This window comes from Phoxinus phoxinus (genome assembly GCF_949152265.1).
Source record: "Phoxinus phoxinus genome assembly, chromosome: 2".
NCBI lineage: Eukaryota > Metazoa > Chordata > Actinopteri > Cypriniformes > Leuciscidae > Phoxinus > Phoxinus phoxinus.
The window spans coordinates 4623872-4636472 of record NC_136877.1 but is presented as its reverse complement, the minus strand read 5'-3'; the positions used below and the strand labels follow the sequence as shown (position 1 = coordinate 4636472).

The 12601-nt window shown below is 34.6% G+C and overlaps 1 protein-coding gene across 1 annotated transcript; it reads right to left on the bottom strand.

The window, feature by feature from the left end:
• Positions 1–7686: 7686 nt before the first annotated feature.
• On the bottom strand, positions 7687–12568 carry senp8 (SUMO peptidase family member, NEDD8 specific). The gene is made up of 2 exons (XM_079584954.1): positions 12425–12568; positions 7687–10021 (listed from the first exon to the last, which is right to left on the bottom strand). The coding sequence occupies exon 2, from the start codon at positions 9999–10001 to the stop codon at positions 9369–9371; it is 633 nt and encodes a 210-aa protein (XP_079441080.1). The 5' UTR covers positions 10002–10021; positions 12425–12568; the 3' UTR covers positions 7687–9368.
• Positions 12569–12601: the final 33 nt, after the last annotated feature.

The window sequence follows — 12601 nt, the reverse complement described above, 5'->3', positions numbered from 1 at the left end:
CTATGGTGATATAGAGTAATCACATTTCATGAATCGTTCAATTCATAATTCAGACCTGATTCTCCTGCCGTGGATAATCAACCAATACAATTTTGTAAAATGTTGTGGGGTTGTTCGTGTGTTAGCCTTAGACCAGCTTAATTTAACAAAACAATAACTTCAGGGATTGCAAGATATGGTCTAATGTTTTATTCTTTTGCCCAGGAAAATGGCTTTAAAAACTTTACCAAATCAGTAATGGCAAACATTTCAAGCAAAGTGCTTCTTTCACTGTATTTTTTTTTTAGGGAAAATACAGTAGCCTGCAGATCTAATTTATCTGTGTTAATATCATTATCAATATCGTGTTTCTAATCCAAAACGCATACTAGTTATTATAAATTCAACAAAGTTAGCATCACCCTGGATTCCTTGGCAAAAATCCAGTGGGATTTTCCCAATTATTTCAGAAAATAAACACTGTGATTCCCTGTAATAGCATCTGTACAATACAGTTCTCATCTGAACACCAGATGGAGACAAATCCATAAACATAAATCAGTCATAATCATTTTAAAGGGATAGTTCACCCAAAAATAAATATTTACCCTCAAATTGTTTCAAACCCGTATGAGTTTCTTTCTTCTGCCGAACACAAAATATGATATTTTTAAGAATGTCAGAAACCAAACAGTTGACGGCACCCATTGACTTCCAGTAGGGGGAAAAAATACAATGGAAATCAATGAGGCCCATTAACTTTTTGGTTTCTGACATTCTTCAAAATATCTTCTTTTGTGTTCAACAAAAGAAAGAAAATCATACGGGTTTGGAACAATTTGAGGGTGAGTAAATGAGGGCATAATTTACATTTTTGGGTGAACTATGTAACATCTTAACTCACCAGGCCTTTACTTAGTTTGCTAATCACATTTTTCATTGCTTGTGCTTTGGGTGGAAAGCGAATAAGATAAAAAAAAAAAGTGGTCTAAAGTGGTCATTAACTCACATTACCATGAAATTACCTGTCCTACACTACTTGATGTCTCTGGAAAGGCTCATTGTTTACATAAAGATGGGGTAAATGTTAATAGGGGTCTCCAGGGAAAAGTTAAAAAACCTTGCTGTATTTTGTGTAGTTAATTAAAAGGGAAAGTACACGCCATCTTGCTCTGACGAAAGTGACTTGAACACAGCTGGCGTGGTAAACACTTAAACTCATAAATACGAACTTGAATATTTATTTTTGAAAGTCAGCTACTGTACAGACACATACATTATTTATACACCTCTATTGTTGTCCCAAGATAAAGATAATTTAAAGTCCCCCTGTGGTGAAAATCAAGCTTTTAATGTTGTTTATATGTTTATGTGGTGTTTAAAATGTGATTTAAGACAAACCATGTGCAAATTCATAAGTCGACAGCATTGCTGAGTATTTTTTCCTTAAAACTGCAGTGAGTCAAAGACAGTCTCAAAAACACGGTTTGAAATCGCTGGTGTTTCTGACGTCACACACTACCTTTTAACCAATCAGATCAACGTGTGATCGTCAACCAGTGGATCTCTGAGTGAGTGAGTGAGTGGAGGCGGGGCACATTTGCATATTCATAGAACCGCGAATACTAAATGAGGCAAGGGTGTCGAGTTACATTCAAGCTGTTTTAAGGGAAAAAACGTTTAAATATGTTATTTTGGTGATCAAAGATGAGTTTTAAGGTATAAAACGATTGACTACAGGGGGACTTTAACACATGCTGACCTCATAGCGAGGTATGTTGTTACAATGAAAGAAGCATAAATGGTATTACAGCAAATTCATATGTCATAACTCACCCCAACCTGACATGTATGACAAATAACACTATCCAATGCAACACACACAGTGCATTTCTCAGTTTGTGTGTAAAAACCGTGAACGAGTGTTTTATGCATTTGGACTTTAGGTCAATTCCTATGATATATATATATATATATATTAAACACATAAAATGTTTGGCCTCAGATTTAGTTGACTGGAAAGTCAGCAAAGAGAAATGAGATATAAAATAACTTTATTCCTAAGAAGTGCATCTCTAAAAGGTTATTTTTGTCATCATTTGTCATGTCTTCATGCTCAGCGGACTGTAGCCGTCCTGTCCACGTCCAGTGATGCCGTGACCTATAACTATTAGCCCGAGGCTCGTTTTCATGCCTGCTAAACTTGACCTATAGGTCTTATAGGGTTTTCATGTGGAAAAAACGGCAACAACCTTCAGATGTCCTGTCTTCATGATCATAAATCCATATAGTTTTGTTTCTGGCTGAGGAATTTCTCTTAAAGGGGTGGTTGATTATACTTTTCTAACTTTAGTTAGTGTGTAATGTTGCTGTTTGAGCAGAAACAACATCTGTAAAGTTACAACGCTCAAAGTTCAGAGCAAAGGGAGATATTTGCTTTTAAAGAAATTGCTTTTTAAGGACTACAACAAAGGGCTGGTGGGAACTACGACATTCCTCCCGGGTTCACCAACCCTAGAATTTACATAAACCCCGCCCCCCGGAACGCGATTTATGTAGTATAGAGATGATCATGACAGAATATGCTAATCAATGACTAGAAGATAACTACACATAAGCTACATAAATTCATCAACTAACCATTCAGAAATGTCCTGTTGCTTCTACATGTTGTCACTTCTTCTTGAGTCTGTCCATCATTATCTGACTCCGGTTTGAATATAAAAGGCTAAAAGTTTTTGAAATGTTCAGTGCATGTGTGTGAGGTAAAAGGACACGCGCTCTTGAAGCTCCGCCCCCTGTGCCGGGAGCATCAGCTAATTTGCATTTAAAGGGACATGGTGCGTTTTTGCTCACCCTCAAAAAGTGACAACTTTAACATGCTTTACAAAAATATCTGTGGGGTATTTTGAGCTAAAACTTCACACACACACTCTGGGGACATCAAAGACTTATTTTACATCTTGTGAAAAGGCCACTCCTTCAAAAGGAAGTTACTGCTTATAGAAACCTGTCTGGTGGCTTTGTCATAAACTGTTGTTGTTGCGGTATCTAAAAGACTTCTCTTTAAGCCTTTCTATATTTATCACCAGAACTCGACACACAGCTCTCTGAGGATATTCAAGCTCAAATGAACAAACAAGGTCAGAGGTCATTTACCATTTGGTGCTAAATTTACTGCAACCATGTTAACATCTCACTGGCAAGTGTTTATAAGAGCGCAGAGATCTCACTCAAACGGCAGAGCAACATTCCCAGAAGACATATACTTTTACACACGTCAATCTTATCTGCTTTCTAACTCTCTCTGTCTCTTTGTGTGCGCCTGATAATAAAGTTGAGATCAGTTACAGAGCTTTTTGGAGAACGGGCAAAAGGCTATTCATGTTCACTGCAAGATCTCAAGTTACAAACCTCAAACTGTAACACAGTGTTTTGATTCAGGGCCCAAAATGGGTGTGTGTGATCAATAACACACTTTTTACAACACACTCGACATTCCTTTGTCATCTTTTGTCAGAATACAATGACTCTAAAAATGTCGTGTGTGTAGCCAGTAAAAAGCTTTAGATTTTTCTACTTCAAATACATGCGAGTGTATAGACATCTTAAAGTTTTCCCAAAAATATACTCTTATTTTTTTTATTTCTGCAAATATCACAATTATATGTTCATAAATATCTACTTTTCCCCTCGAGTCTTGAACTACATGACATTTTACACCCTTAACTAACCTAACTCTGACATAAAAAGGATAATTTATCTGATATATTTTAGCGTAGTTCACACACAGTCTTATGTATCTCTGAGATATCCTATTTTATTTTATTTTATTGGTAACACTTTACAATACGGTTAATTAGTTAATGTATTAACTAACATAAAATGAGCAATATTTTGCAATCTTTGTAAATGTTAGTTAATAAAAATCCAGCTGTTAATTGTTTGTTCATGTTTAGTTCACAGTGCATTAACTAATGTTAACAAACACACCCTTTAATTTTAATAACGTATTAGTAAATGTTGAAATTAATATTATTAATAAATGCTGAAGAAGTATTGTTCATTCTTAGTTCATGTTAACTAATGAACCTTATTGTACAGTGTTACCATTTTATTTGATGTGTGTTTTTGCATGTTGGTCACACCACATAACTTTGATTTGATGGACAAAGATTTTTCAAATTATTATAAGCAGTTGTGTAAAAATATTTGTACACTTTTGCTTGTGGTGACATTACAGTGTACTTATAAGGTTAGGGTTTGGTTTATAGGGTTAGTTACTTTGGGTATAATTTAAAGTTATTACTATAGTAACTGCATGTAACGTGTGGCAATGTCACTGTAAAATAGTTACCTTTACCTACACACTGTAAAAATAAAATTGCCTTACATTTTTAAGTACAATCAACTTGGATGTTTAAGTCATTTCAACTTAAATTACATTAAACTGACTTAAAAAAATTGTTTTTTTATAAAAGTTGAGATGCTTAACTTATTTTGATGAGTTTAAACAATGCAAAAACATGTTGTCATAACTTATTGATCATATTTTTTTTTTTTACTGTGGTTTTCTTTTCAATAATGCATTTATTTAAAACTTGCAAGTAATTATCCTTTTATATATATACCATTTTTAAACGCACAAAGTGCACAGTCATTAAGAATACATTCATGAAGAGCTATATCCACAATGTATGAACAAGAAAATGTAATATAAATACAAAATATCAAACCCCAAAACACGTCTAAACCACGTTTAAAAACAGACACACATTCAGCAGATCTAATATCCACTGGCAAACTATCCCATAACTTTGGAGCCTTTATTATACAAATGCTTTATTCTCCTTTAGATTGATATTTGGTTCTTGGAACAGTCTCTTCATTATGACTATGACATTTATGCATGCATTGCATTTTAATGCATTGAAATATGAATAGATCCTTACAAAAAAAAAAAAAATCGAGTTGGCATAGACATTGACATATTCTTCTCACCTCCAGCAAGTTAAATCCCAGCAGGCCGGTGTGTCTTTGAGCTTTTGAAGCGATGTGAAGAAGGGCCTGATATGTGTTTACACTTCTGTGGAGATCTGCAGGACATTACAGGGCAGCTTCAGAAGACGTGGATGAGGTGTACAGTCGCAGAGCTGAGATCACGAAGGTCAGGACCCCCTCAGAGAGATAATGTGAAACACCTGAAGCCCTCGAGGAGCGGCGAGAGCTTTGTGCTGTTGGGAAAAATCTGGAAATGTGAGGCACCGATAACCTTTGCATGAGAGTTTCATACCTAATGGGTCGTTTATGTAGACGAAAATGACAGGTGAGTTTTTGACTATTATTATTAATTGGAATGTTAAGAATTTGAATGATAATATCGTGTTTTTTTTTTTTTTACTTTAAGGACCCCACTTTAAATTCCCCATTTGGTGAATATCAAGTTTTTAATGTTGTTTATATGTCTATGTGGTGTTTTTAATATGCTTTAAGACAAACCATGTGTAAATTCATAAGTTTAAAGAGTATTTTCTGCTTAAAACTGCAGTGAACCAAAGACGGTCTCAAAAACACGGTTTGAAATCGTCACAAACTACCTTGTAACCAATCAGATCAACGTGTGATCGTCAACCAGTGGATCTCTGAGCTGAGTGAGTGAGTGAGTGGAGGCGGGGCTCATTTGCATATTCATAGAACCGCGCATACTAAATGAGGCAAGGGTGTCGAGTTACATTCAAGAAATTTTAAGGCATTAAGAAAAAAACACTTAAGGAAAAAACATTTAAATATGTAATTTTGGTGATCAAATATGAGTTTTAAGGGATAAAATGATTGACTACAGGGGGACTTTAATGTTATTCAAGGTTCACACTCGTTTTGACCAAATTTATATCCTGAATGGCTGGATAAGGATTTTTTGTTCACACTTTCAATGTGAACAAAAAAAAAAAGTGGAGATTTTTATTTACACGACTTCCCAGGATTAGAAATCACACTTTTCAAATTAGGCTACCTCATATTTCATGTTTAAAAAAAAAAAAAAAAAAAAAAAAAAAGTTAAAGGGGAGAATAATAAATAAATCATTTGTTTTATTTTATTTTAATGCTTGGCTATGTTTAACTCCACTTTTAGGCTCTGTCCCAAACCTTCTAAAACCCAAAATGATAAACGGGACACCCTACTACTGTCGTGTGAAATTGTCGTCTGAATTATGCCATTTGGGACAGGGCCTTAGACAGTAGATACACTCGCAAACTTCCCTAAGCACTTCACCGCCATTTTGAAGTGTGTTTAATTTCGTCAAGTGGACGAGGGAAGTTTATTTGGACAGACCCTCGATTCTGACCTCTACTCACATGTACACTTCAGGCAGATCCATAGCCTAAAAATGGCATAAAAAAAATGGCAATAAATCTTATTTTAAATCATCCTGCGATCACGCCGAGGCCCCGGTCCCCTGCTTTACCACCACTGGTCTATTTATTTTACACTGTATATATTACACGTGGATGTAAAAATAGTAGTACTACTTTTAAAATACCTGAAAAATTATTTTTTTGCTACTCTGATAAAAATGATTTTGTGGTGAAGTAAATACTACAGAAAAAAACAATGTAATTGCTACATGAAAAAGTTAGTTCAGGCAAGAAAAAAAAAAAACCTAAGTAAATGATATATTAGTACTCAATTCAAGCATGTAGAAATTAAAGCGCAAATATCAACGTTATAAAATTACTCAACTTTTCTCATACTGATGTTCCCATCATGCACTGGGCCTTGAATAATTAATGAGGTTGATTTTTCACTGTTGTCCAGCTGTATTTACACTGTTTTATCATTGCTTGTGTTGTTAGGATTAGTAACTTGCCATTTTTGTGACATTTGGAGTTCATTTTCTACTCAAAATGACACATTCAAACACAAAAACGATCCATCAAATGTTACCGTCATTGTGTACCACGTATTGAAGTCTCAGCGTTCACATATAGCATAATTTCTGATATGATATCGCACATATTATAATATCTATTGTATTCTAAATTACGCATAAAAGTGTGGTTTATTACAATGTTATATTGTTTGAGTGAAAATAATTGCAAAGGAAACTTCAACTAAGTAGATATTACTCAACCTTTTACTATCCAAGGTAAATCTACTTATTTTCTTTGTGAATTTCACTAGTTAAGTAGAGTTTACTTAAATCCATATGTGAAATTTACCTAAAAAATTATGCGCACAAAAACTTGCCAAAGTAAAATTATATAAATTGTACTTGTTTTTTTCAGTGTATATCATTTTACTTCTAAAAAAAAAAGTGAGTCAATAAACAGGATGTTCCCAATGTGTTTTTTCTTCTTCCTTAAGCTATAATAATGTTGACAATGTTCAATAGCTTTTCTTGTACTGAAGATTTGAATGGGTGTATCTCCCTAGAAACTGAGAAATATTCACTGGAGTAAACAGACTGACAACTTGCCCCGCTCTCCACCAATTAAACCCAAAAGATTTTTTTGTATTTTGAAGAAGAAGATATTTCTTAATGTCAGTAATTCAATAACATTGACTCTGATCTAGGATTTGAATACTCCTCTAGGTTGCTGCATGTGTTCATAATGTAGATTTTTTTTAAAAATGCAAATAAACAAGACAAAGGTTAAAACATAAACACATGACAGAGAGAAAATAATGATTTTCACACTCAATGGTTGAACTACAACACTCGTATAGTAAAGTGACATGCACTGCAATAGACACGAGTGTGTTTCTTTTATTGAAAACAATGTGCTCATTCTTATCGGTTTCATTCAGTAATAATGAATAAAACTGTCATACAATCATGCATTTGAGGTTATGAAGCATCTTTTCAGTTCAGAGTTACAACTTGGTCAAATAAAGAAAAGCTACTACACACACACACACACACACACACACACACTACACGTCCATGGCCAACAGTGGCTTAGACAGCAACGACACAATCACATTCTCTGTCTTTTCTCAAAATAAACCCTGAGCAAAAGCATCACATTCACTTACTCACTTCATGCTAATCAACAACAATACGTTCTCAATCTACCAACTTGCGCTGATACCCGATTGGTTACACTGATCACAAGTCTCCTCTCGGATGAAAGATTATAGATGTGTTCTTCTTAAAGGAACAGCGCATCCAGTCGGTCATCGTTTGATGTTATGTCCTTAATGTAAGACAAAATTATATATTTTTTGAAGAAACAACAGTGAAAGTTAATGAGGACTGATAATGTAAAGCTCTACAAAAGCACGCAAGCGTCACAAATGACTTATGTGACCTATATTTCAAATCTTATGATAGATCTGTGAGAAGACCTGTGAGAAGACACGCGTCCACAAATTCAAAGTTGGAGCAAAACGATTGGTTGTGAATGTGCCATCATTGAATATATGCAAATAAAAGTAAGATTTGAGAGAAACAACTTCTTAAAATGTCTGCTTTTACCTCGACAAAGCCATTGCGTGACTTTTGAAGACTAAGAATATCGTACTTTTTATACTTTAATGGCGTCACTTTTGTGGAGCTTGACAGACTGGTCCACATTTACATTCATTATATCATGAACAAAACAGTGTAAAGATTGCGGATCTTCTCAAAACTTCTCGTTCTGTGTGACATGAAGGCGGGTAACGAGATGATTTTAGTGATTCCCGTTCCTTAAAGAGTTTGGCAAACAATATTTTAAGAGGCGCATGCGGTTTCATTCATGCAGGATTGAGTATGATAGATATGTGCGTTCACTGAAGGGCTGTGCAACGATTAATCACATCCAAAATTTATTTGTGTTTACATAATATTTACAGGTGAAACTCGAAAAATTTGAATATCGTGCAAAAGTTCATTTATTTCAGTAATTCAACTTAAAAGGTGAAACTAATATATTATATAGACTCATTACATGCAAAGTGAGATATTTCAAGCTTTTATTTGTTATAATATAAAAAAAACAGCTTATGAAAACCTTTACACAATATTCTAATTTAGAATTTGGGGTTTAATAAGATATAAGCCATAATCATCAAAATATAACAAATAAAGGCTTGAAATATCTCACTTTGCATGTAATGAGTCTATATAATATATTAGTTTCAAGTTGAATTACTGAAATAAATGAACTTTTCACCTGTATATAATTATTTTGTACACATGCATTAAGAAATATTTGCATTAATATATAATTTATATTATATATAAATAACATATTTTTCTTAAATATATGCATGCATGTGTATTTATATATACAAAATAATTACAAACTTGGATGCGATCAATCGTTGCACAGCCCTAGCTCACTGGCTAACAGAGTTCATGCAAACATAGCGGCGCTTTTGCGTGACCCGAGAGCTCAACTAGTCATTCCTTGGCGAGTCTCTGTATTAGCGAATACCATTCTGTCCGTTTGCGTGTAATGTATGTGGGTGTTATGATCTGAGCGGGCAGGAGCGGACAGCCTTCGACTCTCACACTCTCGCACAGAGCCTCGGCGTTACAGATCACGTACATGCCACAGTCGAAGCTGTTCTGCTGCGAGGGGCTTTGCTCCTCCACAAAAGGCACTTTCTCCGCTAGAAAAGCTTCCAGTTTTGCTGCGATACGTCGTGCGTGCAATGCGTTTCCTCCATTTTGAGAGTCGAAGTGTGTGAACTGACTGGTGTCTCGTTGATAGAGAAGCAAACTCCAGTGGGAGCCGCCGGCCGTTTGATTGGCGTTATCGTTGACCGGCAGAAAAACCCACTGTCGGGTCGCGAGACTCAGCGGCTCCAGGAACACGGCGAGCTCCTCTTGACTCGAAGCGTACTTGATGAACTGGGCCACTTCAGGGCTGATGAAACACACCTTCTCGCTCAGACTTTTGAAGCGCTCTGCTGCGAAGTACTCGAAGGCGAAGCCGATGACCTGGTCGTTGAGCCAGTGCGGTCCGTTCAACAGCGCCACATCCGAGCGCCGCAGAAGACTGTCCTGGAAGCTCAACACCACTGGATCCATCCTCGCCGCAACACGGGTTACTGTGGGCATGAGAATGTACAAATTTACATGTAGAACCACATTAAAGAGGTCATCGGATGCAACTTTTCCACAAGTTGGTGTGATTCTTTAGGGTCTTCATGTAACGTTTGTTACATACTTTGGTAGGCCTGCACAATATATCGAATTTATCAAAATATCGCAAATGTATATATCGCAATATGCATATCGCAACAGCTTGCAATAAATGGGGTCATGAACCAAAGACAGGGTTTTTTTAGCTTTAATAAGTATCAGGATATATTTAATTCATACAGTGAAAACTAAGCAATGTTTTATTTTTATATTTTATGATTCAGTATCTTTTATTAAATAATCCTAATGTAGGATAACCTGAAACCCTGTGGTTTACACTGATGTTAAAATAACACTTCTTATGCGACAGTAAAACACTGATGTTCACTTTCAGAAGTTATAAGGATGTTTTCTTGTCATAAAAAGAATGTGAAACACTTGTAGGTTATATCATTTTAAATATATTTTAAAGTTCATTTAAGTTTATTTTACACACTTTAAGCATTTTCGTATCGCATATCGAATATATTTCATTATTTAAAGAGTTATCGCATTTTTCTTCAATATCGCACAGCCCTATACTTTGGTTAAAAATTAAAAACAGCTCTGTTCACAGCGGCCCGTTTCGGTGCATGTCTCTTTAAATGATAATGAGCATTAAGGACCCTCTACCATGGGGCAAGTCGACTCAAGACACATAAAGCGTTGGTTTACTACTTTACACGTAAAATGCTGCCTTGGCGGACAGTATACAAATGGCTGAGGGTGGAAATATGCTAATATGGGAAATATGCTAATAATAATGGGCGGAGCATTAGCAAAGTGACTTCATATCGCTCTGAAAATTCAATAAACGTGTTTAGCTTTCTGAAGATTTATATAAAAAAAGGAGGGATGGGATTTTGTTCATTATACGGTGGTTGTGTCCACACACTGCAAAGACCAAAACCAAAATTTTTGCATCCGATGAGCCCTTTAATACCATGTTATATGAATCTATTTGTCTATAACAGTGGTATCCAAATGGCAGACCGGTTTCGGACCGAGGAACATAATTGCGCCATTTTACCGTCAAACTAGGGCTGTAAACGATTAATCGCGATTAATCGAATCCAAAATAAAAGTTTGTGTTTACATAATATATGTGTGTGTATTGTGTATAATTATTTTGTGTATATAAATACACACACATGCATGTATATATTTGAGAAATATTTGCATTTATATACGGCATATATATTTTTATATGATTTATTTTATATAAAAATAGAACTATTTTATATATAAATAACACATTTTTCTTAAATATATACATGCATGTGTGTGTATTTATATATACAAAATAATTATACACAATACACACACATATATTATGTAAAAACAAACTTTTATTTTGGATTCGATTAATCGCGATTAATCGTTTACAGCCCTACGTCAAACAATGGAGCTTTCTGATAAACATTGCCGTTCAAAAGTTTGGGATCTGTAAGATCTTTTATGTTTTTTAAAAGAAGTCTCTTCTGCTCACCAAGGCTGCATTAATTTGATTAAAAAAAATATATATAAAAAATGTAATATTGTGAAATATTATTACAATTTAAAATAACTGTTTTCTATTTGAATATATTTTAAACTAATAAATTCCTGTTATCAAAGCTGAATTTTCAGCATCATTAGTCCAGTGTCACATGATCATTCAGAAATCATTCTAATATGATGATTTGCTGCTCAAGCAACATTTATTATTATTATCAATGTTGAAAACAGTTGTGTACAATTTTTTTTCAGGATTTTTTGATGCATAGAAAGTTCAAAAGAACAGCATTTATTTGAAATATAATCTTTTGTAACATTATGAATGTCTTTACTGACACTTTTGTTCACTTTAATGCATTCTTGCTGAATAAAAGTTATTAATTTATTTTCGAAAAAAAAAATATTACTGAACCCAAACTTTTAAATGCTAGTGTATAATGTTACAAAAGCTTTCTATTTTTTGATAAATGCTGTTTTTTACACATGAATTCAAAACTATAATAATCTGCACGGATAATTAATTTATACTTAATATTCCATTAAAAAAAACAAGAATCGTCTATTTTTATTTGATAACCATCTATCTTTCATTCTACAGTACAAACACATTACTTTTCGCCTTTCTATTAGGTAACTTTAAAATAATAGACTATGTAAACTATTTTAAACGTGCTCTCACCATAACTTTAAGTTGTCTTATTTGTCTCATTGCACAACCACTAGTACTGCACTGCGCAATGACACAGGCCAAACAAACACGATCACATTTTAAATCTCTCTGCATTCATAATCTGTTTAAAAATCACATCGACAACATATTGTTTGTTTGTTACCTTGCAAAAGAAACTGTCCCCAAAACAAGCCTTCATAACGTCCACCTTCCTCTACCACAAGCGCAATGAGGGCAGGTGCCGTAAACCGCTACTGTTGTGATAGAAAATGTCGCGCTTCTACACTTTTTGCGACAGTGTTGAGGGGCAGGGCACGTACACGCCTTTTCCCAATGACAG

What these genes read in the sequence shown, in the direction of transcription:
- senp8 (XM_079584954.1), bottom strand. Translation starts at nt 10,001, where the DNA reads ATGGATCCAGTGGTGTTGAGCTTCCAGGACAGTCTTCTGCGGCGCTCG.